The sequence below is a fragment of the Pempheris klunzingeri genome, chromosome 19, assembly GCF_042242105.1.
Source record: "Pempheris klunzingeri isolate RE-2024b chromosome 19, fPemKlu1.hap1, whole genome shotgun sequence".
Classification (NCBI taxonomy): Eukaryota; Metazoa; Chordata; class Actinopteri; order Acropomatiformes; family Pempheridae; genus Pempheris; species Pempheris klunzingeri.
The window spans coordinates 7,678,326-7,700,356 of NC_092030.1; the positions used below are offsets into that span (position 1 = coordinate 7,678,326).

The 22,031-nt window shown below is 40.1% G+C and overlaps 1 protein-coding gene across 1 annotated transcript in view; it reads right to left on the bottom strand.

Moving 5' to 3' along the window:
• LOC139218465 (transcription factor 4-like) overlaps positions 1-22,031 on the bottom strand; it is a 196,184-nt gene that overhangs the window by 144,487 nt on the left and 29,666 nt on the right. The window contains exons 4-5 of the mRNA XM_070850028.1: positions 2,721-2,776; positions 1,654-1,729 (exon numbers count right to left, since the gene is read on the bottom strand). Coding sequence (XP_070706129.1) covers positions 1,654-1,729; positions 2,721-2,776 — 132 coding nt within the window. The remainder of the gene's footprint in view (positions 1-1,653; positions 1,730-2,720; positions 2,777-22,031) is intronic.

The window sequence follows — 22,031 nt, forward strand, 5'->3', positions numbered from 1 at the left end:
TGTGCCAGATGAAGAATACAATATTTCCATTCCTGACTGTGCGTCGCCTCTTCTCTTGTTGCCTCTGCAGCTACATACCATAATCACAACACTGTCACAACACATCTCACACACAATGGATCATTCTACCACCAACTTTGAAATTTTACGATTAAATTCTAATTTCTTTATTATTTTTCTTTGTTTTCTTCTCTTTCACAGTGTGCATTCATAGCTAACTGGACAATCACAATGACTACGTCTTTTTTAAAGTTAAAAAATAGATATCATTTATTTCATTTTAGCGTTGTTTCAGCTGATGAAAGTAACAACTAGATACTTTCAAAGACAATGTCATTTTAAACAGAGACGGATCTTAACACGTGATTGCCCATATTAAATCATTTAAAAGATTTCTATTATATTAAAAATATAAGTTAAGTTAGAGCAAACCATTTGTGTGTTGGGTTGACTCTGATTTGTGTTTGTGGATGTGTGTTGTGGTCACAGTTCCAATTAAGCAGCATGAAATTATTTTTGGATGAGAGTGTGCTTCCACATTTGCAGCCAACAGTTTAGGGAATAAAAAAAAGACCAGAGATGGTTTTCCCGTTTAGGTATGGAAGAACTTGACTGGCCTGCACAGAACCCTGACCTCAGCCCCATCCAACATCTTTGGGATGGACTACAACACTGAATGTGAGCCAAACCTCATCAACCATCATCGGTGTTGGACCTCACTAATGCTCTTGTGCTTGAATGGGAGCAAATCCCTGCAGCAAGGTTCTGCTATCTGGTGGAAACCCCTCCCTGAAAAATGAAGGTTTTTACAGCAGCATATTAATGCCCATGATTATGGAATGACATGTTCATCACATATAGCTGTTAACATATAGCCACAAAGTTTTATTGTCCATGTACTTTTGGCAGACTACTGTATACACAGATAGAGTCTCATTGCTGGTGTTGGTTATTGTAGTCTTGTCATCTATTTTACAAACACACATCTAAAACACTGTACAACCCAATAAATTAATCGCACACGCTTGTGTTAAGCCTTCCTGGCTTCACAGTGGAAAGTTCGAAATCGAATGTTTCACAAGAGAAGGAGCAAGCACATAAATAACCAACAGATGAGAAAGAGAGTGAGCCAGAAAGAGACCAGGTAGAGTCAGATAGCTGAGAGCTGACATCTTCCATATTTGATGCATCCACTCAAAGGTAATTAAGCTGTGCGTGTGTGTGTGTGAGTGTGTGAGTGTGTGTGTGTGAGAGAGTGAGAGAAAGAGAGAGAGAGAGAGAGAGAGAGAGAGGCAGATTATCTGTGTCAGTGGCCATTTGCTCACAACTGGCGCCACATCGAAGAGAGCCAGAGGCAGAGAGCATCATGGGTAAATGAGCACACACTGCCTAGCGTTTTCCACACAGCAGGCTGAGGGAGAGAGAGAGATGGAGAGAGAAAAAGAGAGAGAGAGAGAAAGAGAGAGAGAGAGAGGGAGAAATTGCATGCCAAATGACCTGTCTCCTCCAGTGTATGATAGTGTTTCACTGATTCTCTGCGCACGCACGCACACACACACACACACACACACACACACATCAAAATCCAACAGATAGCAGTGCATCCAAAGTTGATGAAAGAAAAACAACACACACACTCAGCCTGTGGTGTACCTGTTAGCCTGGAGTTGGCGTATGGAGGTGAGAGGCTGTCGTGTGACGCCATGTACTGAGACCCATCTGCATAGTTCTGGAAACAGAGACACACATGTGGAGTGAATATTATTATATTATCCCAGCTTTACTACAGACAGTAGAGAGACGACAGGAAATGAGGTCGAGAAAGAGATGGAACAACGCTGCCCAGTCAGATTTGGCCAGTTGGCGTCTTATCACCTAAGCATTACATTATTAAGAACAACCAAGTTAGACTGACGGCTGAATAGCTCTGCATCATAAAACTGTATTATGTACTTTACTTTTATTTAAGTGAAAGTACTAATGCCACATTGCAAAAATACACACTTACAGGTAAAAGCCCTGCATTTGAAATGTTACTCAAGTAAAAGTCTGTAAAAATAATTGGGAGAATGCACTCTAGGTATCAAAAGTAATAAACAGCACCCTGATGTTTTGTACATAAAAATCTTAATCTGTAAAGTGACTAGTAACTGAACTAGGAACTAAAATAGAAGTGTAAGCAAGCACTTCAAATTTGTACTTGAGTAAATGTTGAATGTGGAGTAAAAGTTACATTCCACCACTGTCTTTGAGCTACAACACACACTACATAAACCACAACCAGCCAAAGACTCTCTTTGCATGTCATCCCTCTTACTCCACATTTCCGTTCAGCTCTCCTTTCCTTTCACTATATGTGGTCAATTATAGGCAGAAATACCCCCAAAATAATAATGAATAGGAAATAAGAAAAGTACATGTTTGTGTTCTCATGTAACAAGACACCTCAAACAGATATACCATTTACACTTCTTAGGCAGGCTGAATGGATCTCTGAGCAATACATGAATGCAACAAAGACGTCTTGGACATGGGCTGAAATCTGACTGCTCAGTTTTCCAACCAGATGTTGAAAGTATGTAAATGCGTCCGTCTCTGCGACATGCATATGTAATCTTTCTACTCCAAAGTCAACTCACAGCAGTAACGTCAAAAAGGCTGCAAGTAATTACCATTAAAAGTAAATAATAATTGACAGTAGTATTGTTGTTAGTAGTTACCTTGGAAGAACGACTTCCACTCGCCCATGACCCCGCACTCGTTCTGTCCTCCATATCTGGATGAGAAAGAAAGAGGGAGAGAGATTGAGATGACAGGAACCAAAGCAGTACCCGTACAGTTTAGGAAAGGATAGCAGAGTTTATCAAAAAACAAATAACCCAGAAGATCCAATTACTTCATGTAATGCTGTGAGTAATAGTAGTAAAAGCAATGCGCTGAAGGAAAACAAAAAGCAAATCAGCAAAATATCGTCATCATCATGACTGAAAAATAAAACCAAAACACAACAGAAACTCAATCAAACAATAAAACTATAGACAGTAAAAGCTGTATTTTAATGAACTTGATGTGGACTGTTTTTATTTATCGGTTAACATTTACTCAGTGTCTTTAGTCCTCAGATCCACATTTTAATCACTCATGTAATCATGTGAGGGATTATCACTTTCATCTCATCACCATCAACACTTAATGCTACATATAACATGACTGTACAGTGTCTCTAACCAACTACAAAGGAAAACATTCTCTTTCCATGCTCCATGTCATTATTGATTATGACTGTAGAGGCTTTAATGTGTCTCTGTGAAATTTAATGGTCCCTTAAGCCTCCTGTAGACCACTAATCCCCTCTGTCATCACACTGGATCCATGCTGTATCTGTGAAAGGTCAGTCCACTGACTGAGAGGTGACAGGTGACCTGAAAAAGGCCAGTGGATCATCAAACTTATCATAATTTGTTCTGAGGGAGGCATGAATGTCTGTACCAACATTCATGGCGATCCATTAATCACTTAACCTTAACCACAGTGGTGGCCGATCAGAAAAACAGCATACGGATCATTTTAGAAACAGTCATAGGACAAATATGACAATGTGTTTAGTTGTATAAATACTTGTTGGAAAAGGCAGACACCAGAGAGAGGCAGAGACAGAGGAACTGACATGACAGGTAGATCAGTTCACTCAGGTCAATTGAAATGCACAAACGCAATTCCTGCTTACTGCACACACACACACACACGCACACACACATGCACACGCACACGCACACTCACACTCACACTCACACACACTCACACACACTCACACACAGTCACACACACTCACACGCTCACAGTAGTCTCGTGCATTGTAATGCACAAATCTCTCCTCAATAGGCTCTCTATTGTGTCAGTGTGTGTATAGCGAGCAGCTTACATTCATTGTCAAGTCATTTGGAATGTCAGCTTATCTGTGCTTGAATGTGTGTGCGTGTGTGCGTGTGTGTGTGTGTGTGCGTGTGTGTGTGTGTGTGTTAGCACAATAGAAAAAAATTGTTCCGTTCCAAAAAGCCTTTTGAAGTCATACCTAAACAAAAGTACCTTAGGGCTACCTATTTGTAAAATAGAATAGAATAGAATAGAAAACACTTCATGGTAAATTGGATTTAGGGCACACCCGCTAATAAAACACAGATTGCAAGTAATACTAGCCACACTTGATAGATTGAATTGATGGAATACATAGTTACACATACATACACAGGGGAATTAGGCGGATTCAGAGACCACACTTGATTAACTGGATTCAGGGAATGCAAAATGTAAATTGCCTAATTTAGGAAACACAGTTAATAAGTCAGATTTAGGAAACACAAACTTGATCAGATGGATGACAGGAACACAAATATAATAGTGAGGAACGCACTAAAAAAAAAGAGTTATTGAAGTTATTCATGGCTTGGCATTCCATAACAGTACCAAAACCAAAGCTTTGTTATTGTGAGAAGAAAGTTTTGTTTTAGCCAGAGAGCAACCTGCCAAACTGATCAGTATTTAGATATTAAACTAGTAATTGTGACAGTTTTATACATTATGATTCTTCGTCATACAGTTGGATGTATTACATGTACAGATTAAGTACAATGTTTTTACACTTTGGCAACAGATATGTTTGTGCCCTGCAAATAAAGTGTGTGTGTGGAATCAGGCAAGGAGAAGGGAGGGGAGGAAAATGAAATAAAAGTAGAGTTTGATGGTAACTGGTCCAGATGCAGGAGGAATGGAGGTGAAGATGGGGAGGACAGCAATTAAAGGAAGCATCCTTCAGTATTGAAAAATAGGAGGGAGGGGGGGGTGGAAGAGAGGAAGGAGAGGAAGAAGAGAAAAATACAAGTTGGTGTGCAGGAGTTGAAAGATGTGGAGGAGGAGGAGAGAAGGAGGAGAGAAGGAGGCATCCATGTGTCCTGCACCTGATAAGGCCTCCGATTGAGGGCTATAAATTACACCAGAGAGAGAGAGAGAGAGAAAACACACACTTAAAAGCACACATACCTCTCTCTCTCTCTCTCTCTCTCTCTCTCGCTCTCTCTCACTCTCTTTCTCTCTCTCTCTTTCTCTCTCTCTCTCTCTCACACACGGTACAGGTCATCTATCATAAGTTAATGAACTTAGACTGACAGACAGCTCCATGTCTCTCACACTGATCCTATTAAGACCTGCTTGACACAAAACAGACTCCTATTAATACAGTTAGCCTCTGTGTGTGTGTTTGTGTGTGTGTGTGTGTGTGTGTGTGTGTGTGCGTGCGTGCGTGTGTGCGCGCGTGAGATCACTGAGGACAAAACCAGGCCTGCACTGAGAACGACCACTGAGCCGCTCTTTGTGTTATTTAAAATGAGAAATTTGTTTTGTGTCAAGCTTGTATATGAGAAAAAAATCCCACTAAAATGACACTATATTTGTTATTCTACATGTGAAGTAGAAAACAATAATGACGAGTGTTTTGTGCTTTAATTAAAGTGCTGAGTATCACCTTTAAGGATGCACTACATATACACAGTCCCTCAATTTCAGAAGACTGCAGCATGACAATGAACCTAAAATTGCACACAAGGCAACCAAGGGGTGTTTTGGGCCAAACAGGAACATTAATGTCATTTGCTACAGAATCATGGGGTAAAGCGGCCATTTAGTACCAACTACTGCTACAGCTGAACACTGTGACACGTGCTGCTCTGCTCAGCGTGTTTTCACCATCTTATTAAAGGCAGGGTATGCGACTAATTTTAAAGGCGCTTTTTGTTATATTGGTTAAAATTCTCATAAAAGCCCAACAGCGACAAGCGACAAAAAAAAGGGAAAAGATCTTGTGTCTGTGGCTGTCACAGGACTGTAATAAACTCATCCAGTTATATATCCAGGGATATTTTCAGTTGAATAAAATCTAGCTACTCTTGCTAGTTTCTTAAATGATGCAGATTAATGCACCAAAAAGTGTTAATATGGCGCCCTACAGACTGACAAATAACTAATTCATTTAAAAACAGGTACCTGTGCCATATACAGTATCTACGGGGAGACCGTCCCTGTGTGTTTGCTGTGTTTCACTCACTTTTTAATGAAGAACTGTCAAAATAAACAACACATCCCCATTTTAACTGCTTTTATCTCTCTGGCACATCAGGGGGAATCCCTGCTGATAAATCTACAGTCACAACATTCTGTGGTTGATCTGCTTTGCCGTCACATCACAAACAAACCACCACAAACTTCTGCTGAAGCTGAAAACCGACCATTCTCGACTGACAGCTTTCACAGCAGCCTAAACGAAGGATAACGGCACCAGAGTTCGTCAGAATCCTGCCACACTCTCTATTGTTAGGTCATGTCTCAGAAGCAATGAGCATTTCTTCTATGACCACAAGAAATCATGACAGAAACAACTTTCTGGGATGCAAAATCAAAATCAGCCCTGTGCTGGCTGCTGCACAGTTTACTGTAACTGTTTGAGGTCATTACCTGCAACACACATTCACCAGGAACATTCATCATTTTGCAATACAAATGCTGTGTGTGCAAGATATTGTGATGGCCATTACCAACACACACACACACACACACACACACACACACACACACACACACACACACACACACACACACACACACACACACACACACACACCTGATGATGGTAATAAATGGGCTCTGATTGACAGAAATGAGGACAGTGGTCATGCTGCGAGAACATCAAGCGCGCGTGTGTGTATGTGTGTGTGTGTGTGTGTGTGTGTGTGTGTGTGTGTGTGTGTGTCTATTTGCACCTGTGTGAGCTCTATAGCCCCACTGTTCTCATCTGGTCTCCAACCAAACTCTATAATTAACTGCAGGCCTACCCCATCCCCCAATTTACACACACACACACACGCACAAACATGTTGATCAGAAAGAGTTTTGACTGTCATCAAATCTGTTTAGGCATTTTTTCATTTCTTCTAATCAAACACACTCACTCAAGCATTTCCTGTTGACTACAATGTTCCTGAAAGAAATAAAAACATAATTGTTTTTACTTCTAATTCTTTGTTTTGAAAGAAAATGATCATCAGAAGTCGACATATGGGCCTTGGCTCCGTATAAAGATTCACTAAAACACAACAGATAAATCCAAATAAAAAGAATAATATGTGGGAATGGTGATAGAAAAAGATTTCGTTTTTACACAAGATGAAAAAGAGCCTCTGGTGGTTTTCTAACCTTCATTTTAGAGGACTCTTTTTCAGCCATACTCTGCTGTAATCATACAAGTTCACACATTCAACATTGGGAACATTTCAGACACTTCATCTCCCATGGAAATGACTGCAGCCGTAAAGCACTACAACCTGGAGGACAACATTTATTGTAACTGACTTTGTTCCAATGTCTCTGGTAGCTTATTTTTGCTGATGTTGTAATTTGTCGTTGGTCTGTAATGTTCAAGTTGGTTTGGTAGTTATTTAAGCTGCAGCTCCTCTGATGGCCAGTGAGAGCTGCTCTAAAAAATCTCTAACTGTATTCAAGTGAAAGGAACCCCCCCCCCAAAAAAATTATCTGTGCAAATACAAAGTCTATGCATTTCGTCCATATGAAGTTAAACTATGTAACTGTTTATTCATGTCATTGTTTCTAATTGTTTTGTTATGTAGTGCCTTAATGTGTCACCTACCACTCATTTTGGAATTCAACTAACATGTCAGCTCATCTCATTGCTCAAACTGTAACTGACCCTTCAACTCCTTTGAGCACTTTCAGTAATTCTGTTTAAGCCAAAAATGTGACTTCCTTAGTAATATTTTTGCCATCTGCCATTTTTAACCCCTTACTGCCTGAATTTATTTACAATTATATAAAAAAATTAATTATTTGTGTTTTTGCATTCAAGCAGATGCTAAATGAAGTGGAGAATATAACATTGAATATAACATAGCATAGACTAGTGCAATATAATAATAGTATAATAAAATATATATGTACATACGGATAGAATATATATGTATTTATTTATTTATTTATTTATGTATGCATCTATGTATATATAATGTATACATAGAATATGCATCAATCGGCATTAGTGGGATACAGAGGCCACCTCAGCTGCATCAAGACCGGAAGAGGTTTGAGGCGAATTCGCGACAACAGGCAACAAGGGGTTAAAGGGAAAAGTTTTTGTGTGGATGTAATTTCAGTGTTGATGGTAAATGTAGTCCACTGAAGCAATAAATACCTCAATGTGTGCTATATTGACCAAGAAAGCTGAGTTATTCTGCTTGCACAGCTGTGCCTACACTTACCATGATGCATTGCGCGCAAGCTCAAATATAGTAAAAACAAGACTCAGCAAGGGGTCATTGCAGGGGTACAGGCTGATCAGCCAAGCTTTCAGAGCCTGTAGTTCTTCCTGATGGCTCAAATGACAGCCTTGGTGACCAGGAAGTATAACGAATTTAGAGAAGTTTCACAAGTTTTGCATTGAATTTCAGTTCTTTGCAGTTTTGTTTCACTGTCACCGCTGTCATAGGGTGGTTTTGTTGAAATAAGTGAGTATTTGCTAACTGTTCACCATGGCATCTTAAAATGTGATGATATGTTAACGATATGTTAACAACTTACTTCTGCTGCCCCCAAGTGGCAAAAAAAAAACAGGTATTGCAGTTTTACTTAATCAAGTGCTTCTGTTTCAATGACAATTCAACTTTTTGCAGTGCTTCAACTTCAGGTACAACTTGCCTACTTTAATAATTTTAGATTCAGCTATTACTACCATAAAACATATTTAGAAAATGATATATTTAGAAAATGACACTATCTAAACATTTCAATTGCAATTCTTAAACATTTTTTTTCTTTAATCTTCGACAATTATGACTAAAAGGCTAATATCATGAGCAGTGATGGAAAGTAAGTTACTAACGCTCCAGGCTTCAAAACTGAAATTGAAACCTGTATCTGACTCACAGTCGATACTGCAGTCAACCATAGACGGTACACAACACGTGGACGTACCCACCGTGATGTCACCCATCTGTTTGTAGACTACCATTTTTAAGCCACAAGTCTGGCATTTTGGCGGTCACCATCATGACTTTTTCAAGCCAGACATAACATTTGCACTTTTCATACCCAGAAGCTACGTTCCTTTCTTTTATACAATCAATGGGAAGAATGGGTCATCAGAATAAGAACTGTGACACCAGCATGAACAATGATGAACAGAAAAGAGCTCCACCTACACAAACTCAAACTGCTTTAACAGAAATGCAAAGGAAACTAATAATTTTGGTAATTTTGTCCATACTGTGTGTTGACTGTGAAAGAGATTCAAACATAACCGAAAGGCTGTTAAATTCATAAGAGAAAGCAGAAAAATTATATGAGAGGTTTAGGAGAGATATAAGGGAAATAAGGGGAGATGAAAAGAAATGGAAAGAGGAGAGAGATGATAAGGTAGAGGAGGAAGGAGAGAGCAACCAAGGACAGCAGAGAGAAGAAGAAACAAGGAGAGGAGCTAAGGAGAGAGGAAAAAAGACAGGAAACAAAGAGAGGAGAGGATCTATTGTACGTAAAAAAAAATATAGAACCTATATAATGGTACTACATTTCAAAACAAAAGACAAAGGGTGACACACTATAGCTGAGACACAAAGATCTAATTCATTTTATATAATGCAAAGAGAAGCTCCTTGTACTTTCACTGAACTACATTCATGTTATTATCCTGGGTAATCACACACACACACACACACACACACACACACACACATACTAACACACTAAAATGAGAGTAAGAATTAAGAGTCAGATTACGTCTCTGTATCTTCTCCTTTAAAGCTGCTTAAACTGTCTAACACCCACAATCCCACTGTGTGTGTGTGTGTGTGTGTGTGTGTGTGTGTGTGTGTGTGTGTGTGTGTGAGACAGAGAGCGAGAGGGGGAGAGAGAGAGAGAGAGAGAGAGAGAGAGGCAGGACAAGCAGAGGAAGTGATGTAATAATAACATTCAGGAAGTCACTCGTGTCCTGTTTTGTTGCATGATTCACACTCACTCTTTATATTCCTTCTTTCCTTCCCTTGGTTCCCCCTTTTCTTTCCTCTCCTCTCTCCTATTTCTTACTTTCCTCTTTTTCTTCCTTTCCTTTGTATTCATCAATCCTTCCCTTCCTCTCTTCATTCATTCCCTACTATGTCTCTCTTTCTCTCATTATGGTTATTTCTCTCTCTTCCTTCCTTCCTTCCTTCCTTCCTTCCGCCATCTTTTCTTTGCTTAACTCATTTCATCTTTCTTTCTTTCCTTCCTCACTCTGTTTCTTTCAGGTCTATCTGTCTTTTCTCCCTCTTTTCTTATTGCTATTTGTTCTTTCTCTTTATTTACTCCTTTTTCCCTCCCTTCTTCCCTTCCCTACCTTTCCTCCAGTTATTTCCCTCTTTTTTCCTTGTATTTATTTTCCCTGCCTTCCTCCTTTCATTCCCTCCCTCCCTCCCTCGTCTCACTGCTTTTATTTATTTATTACTCTTCTTATCTCCTTTTACTCCACTCCTCTCTTGTTCCTTGTTGCTTCCCTCCCTCCCTCCCTCCCTACCTCCCAGCTTGTATTGCTTTTATTGCTTTCTTTCTCTCATTGTCCCTCTCTCATTCCCTCCTTTGTCCTCTCTTGTTCCCTCCTTTCCATTCTGTCGTGTTTTCTCTCACCCTTCTTTACTGTGTTTTAACCGGCGTGCCTTTGAGCAAGGCATAGCAGCAGATCCCCAACACACAAAACCCTCCTCTCCCTCTGTCTCCGTGGTTACGCGGCTCTGATGGAGGGGACAGTTGGAGATGAGGATGGAGATGCCACATCGATTGACATCTTGTTACCATAGTGACGAGGAGAGAGAGGACGGGAATGACCATCACCAAGGCTTCTGCTGAGCACAAACATGTGTATGATACAAGAGCAGGTTTTCATTTGTCACATCTCTGATGTGTTTAAGCAACAGAGACACTTTGGTCACAGTTCGGGAAAAACCTTTGATTCACATAAATGTTAGTGCCGCCATTTTGCCGTTTTGCAGATATGCTCACTGACAATGTTTCCTCATTGTGTTGGTAAATACCTAACGCAGGTGGCATTACCTTTCCTTCAAAACAAATCTGCATTTGCAAATTAGTTGTATATGAAGATAATTTCTAGGAGACTTTAAGCACACGACAGGATGTGTTTACTTCCTTTATTTAACCAAAACTTCATTTTTTCATTAACCAAACTGCCGTAGAAGCTTAAACCTCAATACATGTGGGCTGCAGGATGTGAACTCTAGTCTCTGGTGTTAAAGCCTTGTCCTTTGTAGGCCTGGGTGTGGAGCTGTTTTCAGAGTCTGTTTTGTACAGAAAGTTTACTCATTCATTATTGAGGTAGTTCCTTATTCAGCACCAAGCCAGTATTGAACTGTTTTCTTCACAAGATGTTTACCACTCCTGGACTAATACAGATGTTTCCGGTGAATATAATCTGCGTTGCTATTGTGATTCCTCCAAAACATAGGCCATTTGGCAAAGCAAATTTGTTGCATAAAATGCAAGCATGGTTTTCTCAAACTCTAAGGCTACTTAAGGGGAAAGTTAAGGAGGAAATCAGGGTTCAAGAGGTTAATGACAAGAATTTCATTCATGTGTTGGTCTCACGCACATTTAGTCAATGTGTCGGTGTGTCTGTCAGAAAATTATTTCTGTGCGCGCGCACACACACACACACACACACACACACACACACACAGAGGCCAGCGTTTCCTGTCATTAAGCAGCAGAGCCATTCTATAATTAGAACATCTGGACTCAAGTAAGTTTAGTGCCACTGCCCTAACTCACACACACACACACACACACACACACACACACGCGCACACTTTTCTATAAAGATGCACACACAAACAAAAACACACAGACAAAAAATTTCAAACCATGAAGCCACATGCAGTTGCAGCAACCAAGACACATACACACACATACACACACACACAAAAAAAAGTGTACATGCTTTAAATATCAGTCCCTTTTTTTCTATTTTTTTTTCGATGTTTTGTTCAAAAAAAAAGGACATTAAAGCGAGAAAACAAACAACAGCTTGGAGAGCTAATGGCACACTAAATGAAGAGAGAGAATAGCTCATGTAGACAGAGAGAGAAAGGGAGGGAGAGACAGACTAAGTAAGAGAGAAAAAACATTAGCAAGTTCAAACATGGTTTTCTTGAATCAGCCGCGTATGTGTGTTTTTTTTTAAAGACAGCCGAGCTCAGAGCCTACAGAGGCCTTTCCAAAAAGAGAGATTAATATTGATAATAAGAAGGCTGGTCCTTTTTGTTTTGTTTGGTTTTTTTTCCATCTCTGTGGTGGAGGAAGAATAAGCGGCGCAGGCGATTCCTTTGACAAACCCCCTCGTCTCTCCACACAGGCCCATGTGAAGTCGAGCCAACTGTGGCTTAGATCTCTGCACACCATCACAACCAGAGGAACAAAAGCAAACTCAAAAAAAAAAAAAAAGGAAAAAAATATGTGTGCAAACTGGTCGGAAGCTAAAAAGCAGCAGAGTTAGCAAAACTTTTATAAAGACTAAGTGAGAACAATTCAGATGAAGGCACAGAGCCAAAGGCTGGCTGGAAAGTAGTTGTAAGCAGAATGAAAAAATAGGGAAACAGGGTTTATTGAAGTGTTTACTGATTTAATAGTGACATGATTGCGGAGCAATGACCGGAGCATTTCGTGATTTCAGTTGCTGGAAGTTGTGAAAACTGTTGCAGCCTTCTACATATGGGAATCAGTGTTACTAATTACTAAGTTTTACATATTGCCATTTCTCATTGGAGCACTATTCAAAGCCCTCACGTCACTGCCAGCATACATACTACATACAACGCCCGCCAAGGAAACTTAATTTAGTCTAATTCACTTAATATAATAGTCAGTGCAAATAAAATAAGATACTGTCATATGTTTTCTCCTGTACACCATATTACACCGGATATTTAAGCTTAATGCCTGCTTTGGCTACACTGTGTCAGATTGGGCCATTATAGGCTCATAAACTATGACAGACTATACACTGGTCCCCGATCAGTCATAAGTGGTAGGAAATTCAACAAACATGGCGTCTGAGGTTTTGCGTGTGATACGGGCTGTCTTGTGTTAAGACATCTTGAAAAACAAAGAAAACCTACTGTGACTTTTCACAGTTTCACCTTCCAACAACACCATTCTTCTTTGCTTCACCTTGTTTACAGCTGTGTGTGGAAGAGGAAGGCTAAAAAAAATATTTGGACATGCTAGTCTTTCTGTTAGGCCTCCACCTACATGCGCCATCAGCTATTGTCCGCTATCACACACTATGACACAATACACGGTATGATATCATGTATACTGAATCCTGCATAGGTAATACCAAGGCTAAGGAATATGCATGCTTCTCACTACTGCACAAATCAAATATTGGGCGTTTTTGAGAAACTGTCAAATTTGCCAGAATAAGAATAAAAGGCATTTTAGTTGCAACAGTAACGGTTGACTGCAGGTTGCTAATAATGCATGCATATGCACACAACACACAGATGAACAGCATAAATTGACTATGAGCCACATGAAAGTTTATCTCATCTTTATGAGCTCTTATTCATGCCTGTCCTTTACTCATACTGATCAATGCTATTTCACCCATTACAGATCATTAAGCAGTTAGGGATCAGATAAATACTAAAACATGACCATATGTTTAGAAATCACTGGAACCACCTTCCTCCTGTCGCTTCGCATGTGACAGAAAGAACTATGGCTAATGGTAGTGTGATTTCAGTGTCAGGTGAGCTACCACTATCACAGCGGACAGGCTCTCAGCCGACGTAGTTCCAGCTGGGAGAAGTAAAGATTCCGCATGTATCTTAAAGAGACAGAAGCATTTACACTTTTTCCACATTTGGCTTTAATTGGAGACAACATTTTGCTTTGAATGCCTCTTGGACGCATTCACACGTAGCTTTTTTTTTTTGCAAATGGATACCTCAAAGTGGCTACAGGTAAATGTCAGTTAGCGAGCGGTCTGTGATAGTAGCCACTTGTATATGTGACATCACATCAGGTGGCAACACACGTTTACATTTTGGCGAGCTCGTCACTGCAAAATATAACTGAAATATATAAACGCCTGCGGCATGCCTCATTTTTCTATGGGCGGTTCCTGGATTCCGCCTGAACAGACTCTGTGACCCAACCACAGACAACAGGCAGACAGGTGGACAAGAAGACAGTGAGACAGTCACACTGACAAAGACAGGCAGTGCTTCACATGAGTTTTTTGTCAAACTAAGTCTCTGGCTAGATTTGTGTTTGACATTTCAATTAAGGCCTCCTTCTCCCTGTGGATGTTTTTGTGTTTGTTGGCTTTATAAAACTCTATCTCATAGACACCTGCCAGCTTAGAGCTAATGCAAGCAGAGGGACAAGAGAGCTTAATCATACAGAGAGGGAGAGAAAGAGAGAGAGGAGCAGAGAGACTTTTGAAAGTGGAGAAAGTCCAGTGGGTTGGATGAGAAGAAGCAAAATGGTCTCTCAACAAGTGCAGAGAAGCCTAGAAAGTGAATCAGGAAGCAGTTGCACTGCATTAAACAAGCTCAGAGAATCGTACCTTGACATCTGCTTTTAATTAGTGTGAAAAAAAATTTAAATTTTTTATTTTTTTTTTTTTTTTAAAACAGCCAGCCATCTTGTTTTCCTCTTTTTTCCTTTTTTATACCAAAGTAGCTAATAGCTCCCTCCACCCCTATTGTTTATATGTAAACTTTAAATGTTGCTTCCTCTCTGGAGCATCGCATGTATTCCCATAATGCTGCTTTATCTTTGGCAAACTCTACTCCATACATACAGTAGTTTCACTGTGTTTTATTTACACATTGCATCATAAATGTCTCCAAAGATCAAAAATACACTGATCAACAACTCTGAAGCTCACTAATTAATGTGTTTGGTTAGTACTTACACAGACAGAGATGTAAAACTGACAGGTTGTGGTTCTATGGGGAGTTATGTGCGGGAACTATTTTTTTCTGTTGCAGTGACTTCCTGGAGTCTCTAGGATGTAGGGTTGCCACATTTAATGTGGAAAAATGAGGAAGACCTTGCCAGCAGCCCTATGACCTGGGAATCAGATCATGGACATAGTAAAATAAATTATTTGGAAAAACCCACTGATAACTACCACACAGCATCCTGAACGATACTTTTTATTTGTGAAAATAAATGGAGAGAGACAAAAATGTCTCTCATCCCGTGGGTCAAAACCGGCCCTCCAGAGGGTCCAATCCGGCCCACAGGACGACTTTGCAAAAGTTACAGAGAAGACAAATTTCAGGTCATTCACAATGTTTTGTAAAAAGAGAGTTCATTACATGTGAACATTTTCATGTGTGTGTGAACGCTAACACACAGGTTTGGTTTACCTGAGGCCCAAAACTTTAGCATGAGGCTTTAAAGGGAAATTTGTCACACTGACACACTAAATCACGCCTTTATCTGATTTCATTAACACTAAAAACAACCTTTCCTCTTTGTATGCCTCCTCTCTCCTTTCTTCTCCTCTCTCTCTCACCTCCCTGCCTCCTGCCCCTCCTTCTCCCTTCACCCCCCCTTACTTTCTTTCTTCTTCCCTTTTATCTTCCGCCTCTCCTCGCTCTTTCATGGCGTCCTGTCGTCAAGTGTAAACATGACTGAGCGCCGAGCCAGAGGGGTTCGACTCCTATCAGCTCTTCCTCTGCTCTCGTCCTCCAGTCACGCCCCTCCTGCTGATACCGCCAAGGAAACAGCGAGGTTCACTCACTTCACTTCACTTCACTTCACAAAATAAGAAATCAGCCGCTGGAAAAGGTGACAACTGCTCTTATGAAATAAACAGCAGAGAGAAATCTTAAGAGGATCCGGTGCTTTTTTAAAATGAAAGCGGGGAACTTAGATCATTGTTGGAACCATTACAAGCAGAAACCTCTGTTCTAGAGTTGATTTTAAAATGGCTTTTTTCAATGACAAGCTGTCACTTCACGCTAAAATAAATTAGTTTGACACTCACTCGTCATATTTTGCTACTTTATCTAATATAGTTTTAACTTACTATGAGTGCGCTCACTACTTGTGAGCCACTTTAAAGACAATAATTGTGCATACCCTGCTGTCACATAGCACAAGTCATTAAACTAATTCTTCCTACATGTCTACTACATCCACTACACCTACTGATGGTTGGCAAAGAAAATACAGTGTTTTCCTGATTATTTCACCTCAGACTGAAGCAGGAGTGAGACTGTGGTCCAAAAAGTGCAGGAGAATGTGCTTCTGCTGCTGCAGCAGCGGCTACCACAGTCTGACATGATAAATTTGGGTGTCGTGAATCTTTGCGGTTGGGATGTGATTAAAAATAGCCGCACATACGCACACACTCACACCACATGCACCTGTACAGGAAGAGCCCTGTGCATTAGTTATGTAGCAGTTGGTTTGTGGCGGTGATGGGGAAGTGAGAGCGGGGCTCAGGTGAATTCCATCAGCTCTGGTCCAACCCGCTAATAACAGATGACCACTGAAACCATCGCAGCATTAGGAGCCATTTACTGAGAAATCAGTCACATGGAGTCAGTCTGTGAAGAAAGGAACAACCTGGACACCCAGCAGCCTTCACAGCAGCTGATTCAGACTGTTTCCTCCTTCACTTCACTTTATTCCTTCTGATAAGGACAGAGAGGCACCCAATACTGAACATGTCAGTCTGATGCTCAGTGGTTTCTTACTGATTTTACAAACACCTCCAACATACCAAATGCATGTTACTTAAAATGACTTGACAGCAATGTTTCAAACAACTGACAAATAAGACACTGTGGTACACATGGCTGCACTATGGTTAGTAAAATGCTTGTAACAGGTAACAGGTAAAAAGAGAATGTGTTTTAATGACGATTCGTTCGATGTGGAGGCAAAGACTAAAGAGCCATCAAACTAAGAGAGATAAGTACAACAATAACGATGTGAGCGCCATAACATTTTGGTAACAGTGGTGCCAACCATGGTTGTAAATTTAAAAAAACAGACAAGTCAGGAATTGGATCTGGTGATGGCACTACATGGGAAGTTAAGGGCTGATCACAGTTTTTATAAGTCAGGGAGGGACGTGGGTGTTTTTCACCGTTTTTATTAAAAACCAAAAATGTTCCTAGAAACAAAGTCTGGAGATCACCTGTGTAGGTAGGAGCCACCATCAATGGGAACCATGGAAGTCTGTACCAAATTTTGCGGCAATCCATCGAGTGGAAGTTGAGATATTTCACTATTTCACCATCTTGTGGATCTTGTATGTTATGTCACACTACACATTTGAGTCCATGATCAGAACCTGCCACTTTTATGCTCATACATCACATCAATTGAGCGGCCAAGACGTAGAGTTCATGTTGGGTCGATTTTTCCCAGTGACAATTTCACTAAAATGATTTATTTAAATGAAAACAGCACCACTGCAGTTTATGACAGGTCTTCTGACAGCCACCAATCCTAACCAAGAGGGAAATGAGACCAGGGAACTGCTCAAACTCCAGACAGCTGACTAGAATATCTGACCAGCCAGAACTCCAACAATTCACCCAACAAAGAAACTGTTAGGAGTTCAGGCTGTTAATCAGGTGACCTCAAACAGCAGGTCAAGAAATAAGTGGAAAGAAATTTAGTCCAATTCCAAATTTAGTTGGTGGCAACCAGTTCAGGCTTAAAACCGAGCTGAACCCGAACAGTATCTGTCCGTGTCGTGAAAATTGTCTGTACAAGATTTGACGGTTTTCGATCCAGCATGAATGCCCATATTTGTTATTTTGTCCATCAGTGACATCTGATGTGAAATCTGTGATATCTGAGCAGGTAGTGGTTCAGCGTCTTGCTCAAGGACACTCTGACAGAGAGAAGATGGATGTTGATGGACACAGTGGGCGAGCCAGGGATCAACTTTGTGACCTTCCAGTTACAGAACAGTTTATCTACCAGCAGGTCACCAGTCACCAAGCTGCCATCTGTACAGACAGACTACAGGAGGAGGCCATTTTGGAGGTATTGCGCAATTAAAGAAAATCAGAAAAATCCTCACTTTTTAAGAAACATGAACCAGAGAATATTTGACATGTTTTTCCCTTGATTTTAATAATTATTCATTTATCAAAATAGATGTTATTCATTCTCAGTATATTAACTAATTACATAATCAACTAATTGCTTATTTAGATGAGTCCATTATCATATGCATAGACTGTTAACACTGATCAAAGAGGAAAACTAGTGAATACATAAAGACAGAAGAAAGAAAGACTGAGAGTGAGACTCACTGTGTGGTTAACAAAGTACTAACACTGCTAATTTTGGCTACACACACCGCACGCACACACCCACAGTGATTATAAGTGAGACTGAAACTAATGTGTTTGTCTGTTTCTCTCTTCCAGTAATTATTTAGAAGTCTGTCAACAGAGACGTGAGGAGGAAGAATCTGCACCTCCTCCTCTTCTGTTCTCCTGCACTGCATGGCCAAAAGTATGCGGACACCAAAACGTTACACCCGTGTGATTGCTGAACATCTCACTCCAAGTGCACGGGCCCCTGGCTGCATTGGCGTGTTCCAATTCAGCCAGATGATTATTAGTGACAGCCACTGATGTTTCTTAACCCTAGAACACTAACTTCGGGTGAGTTTCACCGACGCTTTTGTGGTCACGTGATTTTCATTGTGGTTCTTTTTTTTTTTTTAGGAATTTTTCATTAACGATTCCCTAATTTTTCACTACCCCCCCCCCCATGATACCTTTTTTTCATTTTATGAGACATTGCATAGGGGAAAATAAAAGAAGAGTACTTCAATTTGCCATGTATTGTTGTACTTTAATATATTTTGATGAGAAGTATTTTTTTTATCGGGTAAAATATACCCAACGTTAGTGACGGTGTTACTAACTGTTAGGTTAGTGTTCCAGGGTTAATGAGGTCTCACTAACAGTTGACGTTCCACCTCATTCCAAAGGTGTTACAAGGGGTTGAGGTCAGGGCTCTGTGCTGACCAGTACAAACTTGGACCAACACAGATTTCACAGATTGGAATTACAGGAACTAGGAGAAAAAGGACAGGACAACATGTTCCAGACCAAATATAGAAACTAATTTCATATAGACATTTCAAACATTATCAAAAAATGTACACACATGTATGTATGTACAGCATATTTTTATATATATATATATATATATATATATATATATATATATATATATATATATATATGTGTGTGTGTATGAATTGGCCAACCAATCGATAAGCTAGTTATTTTTCTGACTATAATAGTAAGTTACATATCTTTGGTTTTTAGACTTTTGCTCAGATCAAACAAGCAGGCTTAGGATGTCAAATTTGGTAAACAGTTTAATTTTTCTCTGTTTTATCACATTTTTTAGGCCAAACAATTCATCAATTGAAAGAATAATCAGCACATTGAGCAATGCTAAAACATAATTGTTATTCTCCACGTCTAACAAACATTTCATTAAAAGAACATAAATAAATATTAGATAAATGACATTAGCTTCATCGTAAAAACTTGAACTGAATATTATAAACTGGCTAATTTACCAGGAACTCACCGGTCTTTAGATTCTGCATTAACTTCCACTTGGTGACTTTAAAGTCAGGAAACTATTGTGACCGTATGACGTTGTCTGAACTTCCTGTTTCTGCTTGTTGCATCACTCCGCTGAAGCTGCTGAGTCAAATATTACAGTCTAGAAAACTGCAACATCACAGTGGAAATGTATGCCATTAGTTTTGGGTTTTTTTATAAGATAGACATACAGTATATTTATTTTCTCATTGAATGCATCTGATGTTATACCTGGTTATATGTATGAAAAGTTATTGTTTCTTTCATGCACTTGATTCAGCTTGTTATATTTGGTATTTTGAGAAATGTGGCAAATTTTGACAAGAATTAAAAGAAAATGACTTATAATTAAATACTGATTAGTTCAGTAATTGTTAGTCATTATTGAAAAGTGACAGAGACAGATACAGCCCCCCTCCGTAAAACGCAGATTCTCAGTTTTCTGCACTGACAAGGTTGTTACCAATGACGACCGTTAACATCGACTGGGGAGAAGTGCATCGTGGGATTGCCACCTGGATGGCGCCTCCTTTTCTGGAAACAAGGAGTGAGAACCCGCTAACGAGTTAGCATGTCTGCATGGGTGCAAGGCTGCAGGGATACACTCCGACACACACAGTGACACACAACCAGCATGACACACACACACTCAGACTCAGCAAAAGGCACCCACACCGAGCAAGAGCACAACATACACACTAAGAAACAAGCAGTGGAGCACAAGCATGCACAGCAGACATTCTCTCAGTCTCACTGCACTTGTTGATCAGATTTCTGTCAAGTTTTTTTTCTTCTTCTCACAGTTACATCCTAGTATTATAAAAAAATACATTCAAGGATCATTTGTTCTGCTGTCTGTACAGTTCCATAACTCACAGATGGAAACATCACAGGTTGAACGGATTATTCATCGACTCCACCAGCTGCTGAGGGTACTGAAATTCAGAAATCACGTTCTGACCTGTCACTCTGTTTTCAACAAAGAAATACCCCGAGGAGCCTCCTCATGTTACAAATTCCTCCGGGATGGACCACGCTGCTGAGAAGTGTGTATTTCAAGGAGTGCTTCACTGAAAAACTATGAAAACACTGACCACACCTGTAGGCTCGAAAGGTGGCTCTGAAAAGTTAGATTCTACAGCAACAACGGGGAGGAAACATGGCTCACATGGTACCCAGTTTATCTGAGGTGTTGAGGTTTACACCCCCACACACACCTTGACAGTGAAGCACCTGCACAAAGTTGTCAAAGACCAAATACAGAGCACCAGTGTCTAAAACTTGACTAAACTTGACTGCAAAAGAACACAAATAAAAACTAATACATGTGAGGCTCCTTGGAGGATATGAGACACAAATCTTTATGTTAAACCTAAAAATATGTTTGACAAAGAATGAAAAATTTGCTGCATTAGAAGACGAGAGAGAGAGAGAGAGAGATGTTTCTGTTATTGGACTTATGGCCACTTCCCTCACTGAGTAGCTAACCCTCGCAGTGACTTTCTAATGTCAAATCCTTTCACTTGAATCATATTCTGATTCCACAGGAAGTAAAAGTGTCAAGTTATCTCCCAAGAAAGCTTGATCTTTTATTATTGATTTTCCTGTTCCATTAGTAACCTGTTTTAGTGCTATTTTTTTTTTTTGTGATAAAACTTGTACATACTTACACCACTGTTCAAAATTAGGTTCGGGAACCGGAACCGGAACCGGCACGGAGTCCTGCCGGTTCCGGTTCCGGTTCCCGAACCTAATTTTGAACCGGCTGGCGCGTTCACACCGAAAAACAATTGGTTCGGAACCTGAAAAGTTATAAATAGTTGGTTCATCATCATCGGTGGGCGTGTCAAACTTGCCGACAATCCACGCGATTCGCCGTTTTGCCGGTGTTGTGTTTACTTCCGCCTGAGTAACGTCCTCCCACTTTGGTTCCGCTTCAACTGGCGTGAACGCGGGCTGGTTCGCCAGAAAGCACCTGAGAATCCACAACCACAACCAGAACCGTGTCTGTCTGAAAGCGCTATGTGTGACATTTTTTTAATTTGGTCCCAATAGAAAGACCTGGATTGAATTTACATTTTTGCTGTGGAGTTTTGCCCCACTGACTGCACTATGGAGTGATGTATGGGTCACGGTTTTGCACACACACAAGGTCACATATGTTTGAGGACGACAACATGCACATGGCAGTAACGTGCAGCAGTGAGCCAAAAAGGCAGAAGACTGCCAGCAATCAAATGATGCAAGATTTTAGATCTTTTTTTTTTAACAAAATGTGTGTTGCAAATGTTTTATGTGGAAGAAAATACATTT